The sequence below is a fragment of the Vicia villosa genome, linkage group LG1, assembly GCF_029867415.1.
Source record: "Vicia villosa cultivar HV-30 ecotype Madison, WI linkage group LG1, Vvil1.0, whole genome shotgun sequence".
In the NCBI taxonomy this organism is placed as follows: domain Eukaryota; kingdom Viridiplantae; phylum Streptophyta; class Magnoliopsida; order Fabales; family Fabaceae; genus Vicia; species Vicia villosa.
In genome coordinates this window covers 74,879,226-74,885,874 of record NC_081180.1, presented here as the reverse complement: position 1 = coordinate 74,885,874, position 6,649 = coordinate 74,879,226, and the positions used below count along the sequence as shown (strand labels likewise).

The following is a 6,649-nucleotide window of genomic DNA, read 5'->3' as shown; positions in this document are numbered from 1 at the left end:
ATTTTCTTAATGCAACAAAGGCAAAACTGAAATCCATTCCCTTAGAATGAAGTTCAGTCCTATGATTAGTGCAAGAGTAAGATCATTAGTCATGGAACCTTTCTTTTATGCATTTTATTTTTATCCTATACATGGACATTCTGCTTCCCACAAGATCCCTGGTGTTTTTCACTTCAGTTCCCCAACTTTACTTCAAAGTTGACAGATTTCACTTTTTATACTTTGAAACAAACCGAAAGCAGCCATTTGCGTAAAAAATAAAATAAAATTTCTATGTAATGTACAACAGATGAATTGATGATTACCAATGTCAAGCCTTCCTCTAAAAATCTCTTCGACATTGTTTAAGAAAGCTGGAATGGATGTGAACTACCGCTATTTGGAGTTAAATGAAAGAACTAAACGTATCAGAATCCACAGGTTCACCAAAAATCTCCACAAGAACATAAGCCACACTTAAAGTGATGAAATCGGTTTGTATCTCGAACAATAATCTCCCTGCTTGTAAACTGACTCGCAAGTTTCATAAAATTATGGCAATCACCACAAATTCTAAGATTTTTCATAATCCTTATAGGTATATCACTCGGCAAACACATCAATCCAAAGGTGATAGCAAGTTTCTCACTGTGGTGCCTCAAAAGCATCTGTTTTTTGCTCTCTTCTACATCATGCAGGTCATTATTGGTATCAACCTTATAATTCAACTTCTCCAATTCTTCCATCAAATCATCCAACTTAGCATAAATCTCCTTGATTTGTGGATGATTTCTCTCGCCAACAGTAAACGAGTGAATCTTATTCTTAATTTCAATCCAACTTGTACCCCTCTCCTTCTTCAACTCACTCTCTCTAAGAAGCTTCCTCACTTTTGCAACCTCCTCCCACTTTTCATTTGCTGCATAAATGTTTGCTAGCAAGATGTGGTTTCCAGCATTATCAGGTTCCACTTCAAACAAATGCTTGGCTGCAATCTCAGCAAACTCAATATTGCCATGATTTCTACAAGAAGCTAAGAGTGAACCCCATATAGAACTAGTAGCTTTAAATGGCATTCTCTCTATCAATTCATAAGCTTTGTGAACAAGTCCCGCACGGCCCAAAATGTCAACCATACACGAGTAGTGAAGAACACTCGGCTGAAGATTATGCTGTCTAACCATGAGGTCAAAATATTTATGTCCCTGTTCATGCAAACCCATGTGACTGCATGCATTTAATACAGATACATATGTTACATCATCAGGAACAAAGCCACTCTGCTGCATTTTTTCGAATAAAATCATAGCCTCTAGTGCACAAGCATGTCTAGCAAACCCAGAAATCATAGCATTCCATAAAACAACGCTTCTCACCTCCACACCTTGAAACACAAAATAAGCTTCTCTTATACAACCACATTTTGCATACATGTCTATAAAGGATGAAGAAACATATACATTCGAACCAAATCCCGACTTACAAGAAACAGCATGCACTTGCTTCCCTTCAATCAAATTTGCAAGACCCCCACAAGCACTAACAGCAGACGATATCATAAACACATCCTGCTCAAAACCCATCAGCTGATAATCACGAAAAAGCAACAACGCCTCCTCATGAAGCCCATTTTGCACGTACCCCGCCAGCATCGAACTCCACGTAACAGCATTTGTCTCAGGCATACTCTTAAACATCCTACTCGCATCTTTTATCAAACAACATTTCGCGTAAACATGAAGCAAAGCAGTTCCAACAAAACAATTTGAATCAACAGAAACCTTAATCGAAAAAGCATGCAACTGCATACACTCGAGTATAGCACATTTGAAAGCACACTCACACAAAACACTGGAAATAGTAAACTCATTAAACAATGTTCCCTCTCTTAGCATTTGAATAAACAGCATGAGTGCTTCTTGCTCCTCGGAAATCTTGGTAAGTGCTCCAATCATTGTGTTCCATGAAACAACGCTTTTAAGCGGCATTTCATCGAATACTTTACGAGCATCATTAACTAAAGAACATTTAGAGTACATGTTAATCAGCATGTTTGATGTTAATATGTCTGTTTGGAATCCAACACGAATGATTTGAGCATGACATGTTCTTCCAGCCATGGAAGAGTTTGTTTTAGCACATAATTGCAAGAGATATTGCAAATTTGATACATGGGTAGAATCGGCATTAACATCAAAATTAAAGTTTGAATTGGGAAGGGAAAGAACAGAGAAATTTGTGAAAGGAATGGAAGAAGTTGAATTATATAGTTTCTGAAACCTTTTCAAGGGGTTCATGTGAGCTTTCGTATGTTGTCAATTTTGTGTGTAGTGAGAGTGAGTAGAATTATTGGTTAGTAATTAGGGTAAATTATAGTTTTAGTCCCCTATTTTGGTGTTTTTACGATTTTAGTCCCTATATTTTATTTTTAAACACTTTTAATCTCTCATTCACACTTTCGTTAAAAGTGTTACATTTTAAAATACGTTTTTTGTCTCTCATCCTCACTTTTGGTTCCCATCCTCACTTGAGGATGAGTTACGTATTTTAAAAAGTAACGCATAAGTGTTTTTTGTCCCCAAAATGGGGATAATGGACCAAAAATATTTAAAAACAAAATAGTGAAACTAAAATCGTGAAAATACAAAAATTGGGAGACCAAATTTATAATTTAGCCTAGTAATTACAATAATTTATAAAAATAAAAACAAAATAAATATCAGACAAAATATCTTTTACGTCCCCAAGGCATCTTGCATTTAAACAATAACGATTTTCCTCTACACCACTTGATAATTGATGTTTAGTGTTTCATTCAACTTTTTTATCACTATTATTATTAATATTATTATTATTATTATTATTATTATTATTATTATTATTATTATTGTTGTTGTTGTTGTTGTTGTGCTTTAAAAATCATTTCGTGGGTTGATTTATGTAGATATATTGTGCTTTAAAAATCGTTTCCTAATCCTCGTGAGATGAAATTGACATCCAAATCATTTGGGCTATATTTGCGAGTTTGAAGGGGAGGAGAGGGAAAGGCTTCCGAAAAACAAAATCTTAAAAAATTATAAAAAAATATTTGACATTTTTTGAAAAAATGATTTTGTTTAGAATGATAAACGAGTCATTATCATTACTAAATATTTAATTTTTGGAATAGTATAACAAACTAAAAGATATTTAAAAAATTTATGTCAGCCCTCCAAAATTCTCCTTCAATACAATTTTTTAGTTCCTCATTTTATGAGGTTTTTGATGTTATGAATAAAATCAAACTCTCAAAAACCCTCCTATACAAAATCCTTTTATTCTTTTCACCCAATTTTTCCTATTTTCCAAAAACCCCCATCTTCCTCCAATCTCGCAAACAAAACCTTAAAAAATTAGGGATTAATTAATCTTCCTAGTTGACCTAAGAAATTCTCCTCCTTCATCCAACATCATACAAACGGATGTCCATGCCATCGTACAAATATTTCTAGTCATGAAGTCCCCACTCAAAATGAATTTTTGAACAAAGTATCCAATTGATCTAGAACATTTTTTATCATTAAGTGTGTATGAAATGAATAAACCAACATATGATGAATGATAAATTTTATCAATTACATTCTTCTCATGATTGATAAAATGACTTCTTTTTAAGAAGCCAGTTTGATCCTTATTTAATGTGCTATATCTGGAAAATGAATATGTTTATGAGTTCCTTTAGAATTCGAGAAACCCAATTATGAGAAAGGAATTTTACCTTATTTGAAACCTAACCAATTTTTAACGAGTCCTATTTTCTACGAGGTCATTGCACATGAGTAGAATTTTTTTTATCCTTATTAATAATTTGTCCCAAGGCTACCCCATAATCTTTGAACAATTTGAGAACCATGTTTATGAAACCTTTTGTGCTTTGAAAAAATACCATGATAACATATATATACCGCATGAGTTGGATTTTGAAATCCCTAGTTATTTTCATAGATTTGTTATCTCCACCTAACAAGCAATTTTATCAAAAATATAATTTCTCTAATCCAATTTTAGAAAGTTTCATTGAAGCCAAATGCTTCTAAGACTTTCAAGAGAAAAATCCCTATCTAGGGTATCAAAAACCTTTTTGATATCAATCTTTAAAATCACATTTCCACCCCCAATTTTATTTCTTTATGACATTTACTGCCTCTAATTCTATTATGTGAAAATCAAAAAACAATTACTCCAATAAATTATAACAATAATAAAAAAATGCATGAAAATAAATATGCTATTTTGAGTATAAGTGAATTATATACAATGATATATTTTATAGTAGTAAAATTAATTAAATTACGTGAATACATTAGTGTTAGATTTGCGGAAAAACTTTATGTGCACACGATATTCAATACATACAAAAAAAATCCTTCTAAAAAATAGAAAAAAATGATATTTGTTTGAAACATTAAATGAAAAAAACTCTTATAATAGAAGAATCTAAGCTATCTTGAAAAGAGAGGGTTTAAGAGATGGATTTGAAAATGGACCCTCGACTAGTCCTTTTGCTATTAGCTTATAAGCTGCTTCAGTTAAATGAGGTCCGTCCCAATTTATACGTTTTGAAGGGTCGGAGCAAACTCTTGCAGTAGGTGTTCCACATGGTCCTCCTCCTCCTCCACCACAACATACTTTGACGATATCACTACGAATAAAGCCTACATATAGATGAAATAAAGAATAGTTCATAATAAAGTTAACAATCAAATCGTTCCAATAATGTAATGATATAAAATACTACTCACCATATTCTTTTGGGTTTTGATATAAACGTTTGGCATCATTGTAGTAGTCAAAGTATATTATCTTAACTTCAGGGTATTTATGCCTCAGAGTTTCTAAAGAATTTTTTAGTTGCTCATTAAAATACTCGACTAAATTATTGTAAGCAATCAAACACCAAAATTCATCATAGTCTTCTTTCTTTTTACTATTCATAGATGTCAATACGCCAGCATTACACCCCAATGGAAAGTTCCCTGGAACGGCTAACTCCACAACTCCTTCTTCAATTAACACCTAAAACAAAAATGGAAACAAAGTTATTTACACATTTATTCATGCACACAATCCAATCACCTGACATTTTAATTTGAATTTGAATTTGTTAAAGTGATGAAACATACATTTGTGGTGTTAATAATTGCTTCAACTATAGAGGGAACTATTTCTCGAATTTCTATAGCAGTTTTATGCTTCACCATGTGTTTGAAAACATCGTTCCCACCAATTTCACCGACTATAAACAATGATTTCTTGAAGTAGGCATTGCAATCTATAATAGAATAAAATATAATTTGTCAGCCATATTAAAAACGTGTCATGTATTTCATAGAGAAATTAATCAAGTATTTATCATAACGAAACCTTCTTTGCTTTCACATAGGGTGGGTTTAAGTTTCTTAAACCATCCAAGTTGAACTTTCAATGAGTTAATTGTGTCTGGAACGGGAAGCTCATTTTGGACATAATATTCAACATCAAGTGCGGTGGCACCAGCAAATGCAAAATTTACTCCTTTCTTAATATCTTGGTCTTTGCTAATATTGAGGTAGGGTGACAAAAATGGCAATCCATATGCCTCAGCTATAATTAAAATGATCACATGTTAGTGCATCAACAATCATATATTCATTAATCATGACTCACCGGTTTTAAAAGATAGGAATAATAAACTTTCTAACACCTCATTTTCAACATATATATACAAGTTTTACGCGGAGCCATTAAATCATACTCCATATGTGATGCAATACACTCAATTTCATTAAATAATTACATTATATATAAAATAATGATATTGTAGATTGTATGTTTTGCATTTTTATTGAAGAAAAATTATTTGAAATACTCGAAAAATATATAAAAATACCAATGAAATCTATGATAAGACGTCCGTTTGACAAACGCCCTGATGGATGTTTAAAGTAAGTTGAACCGTAAGAACTATTGCTAGACATAGGTGGAAATGTAGTCGCAGCATTTCCAGTGTCACTTATAGAATCACCAAAGTTGAAGAAAGCTTCATATGAGAGAGAATTTGCATCTAAAACTACATTTTGTAGAAAAATACATGTTAATGTGATGCTAAAAAGAATGAAAATATTCATGATTTAATTGCAAACAGAGAAATGATCAATATTGATGTGTGTGATTGACAATGAGAATGTCCGGCTTTATATATATTGTCACGCCAATGAGTAATCTTGTCATAAAACTAGCATTCTAATCTGGATATAACTATTTTGATTCTATTATAGTTGTTATATTTTGTTTTAGCTAATGGTTTTTAACACATAAGCATCCTTTAAATATTAGTTTATACTTCCGCACTATTATGTGTTATTGTTTAGATTGTTATATATGACTATGACAATTGTTGCTTGCACATTACTTCAACCTACAACACGTGTACACTAAAAAAATGTGTTACAATAATTTTCTTTGTAGACGCATAAATGATGTATTCATGTTTCAATGTACATTTTAATTTGTCATAAATTTCTTAAAAAATAATATTACATTTAATATTTGTTAAGGAGTCTGTCTTAAATATGCTTACAAAATATATAAAATTATTTTTTTTTTCAAATTGTTAAATAGCTCTCTCTTCCTTTTTTTATCCTCCAAAAAA

The 6,649-nt window shown here is 31.8% G+C and overlaps 2 protein-coding genes across 2 annotated transcripts; both read right to left on the bottom strand.

Annotated features, from left to right (window-relative positions):
* On the bottom strand, positions 1–2,298 carry LOC131609796 (pentatricopeptide repeat-containing protein At5g04780, mitochondrial-like). The gene has a single exon (XM_058881593.1). The coding sequence runs from the start codon at positions 2,274–2,276 to the stop codon at positions 423–425; it is 1,854 nt and encodes a 617-aa protein (XP_058737576.1). The 5' UTR covers positions 2,277–2,298; the 3' UTR covers positions 1–422.
* A 2,157-nt stretch (positions 2,299–4,455) lies between these two features.
* On the bottom strand, positions 4,456–6,125 carry LOC131609786 (GDSL esterase/lipase At5g45910-like). The gene is made up of 5 exons (XM_058881584.1): positions 5,888–6,125; positions 5,383–5,601; positions 5,142–5,290; positions 4,761–5,034; positions 4,456–4,673 (listed from the first exon to the last, which is right to left on the bottom strand). The coding sequence occupies exons 1-5, from the start codon at positions 6,123–6,125 to the stop codon at positions 4,456–4,458; spliced, it is 1,098 nt and encodes a 365-aa protein (XP_058737567.1).
* Positions 6,126–6,649: the final 524 nt, after the last annotated feature.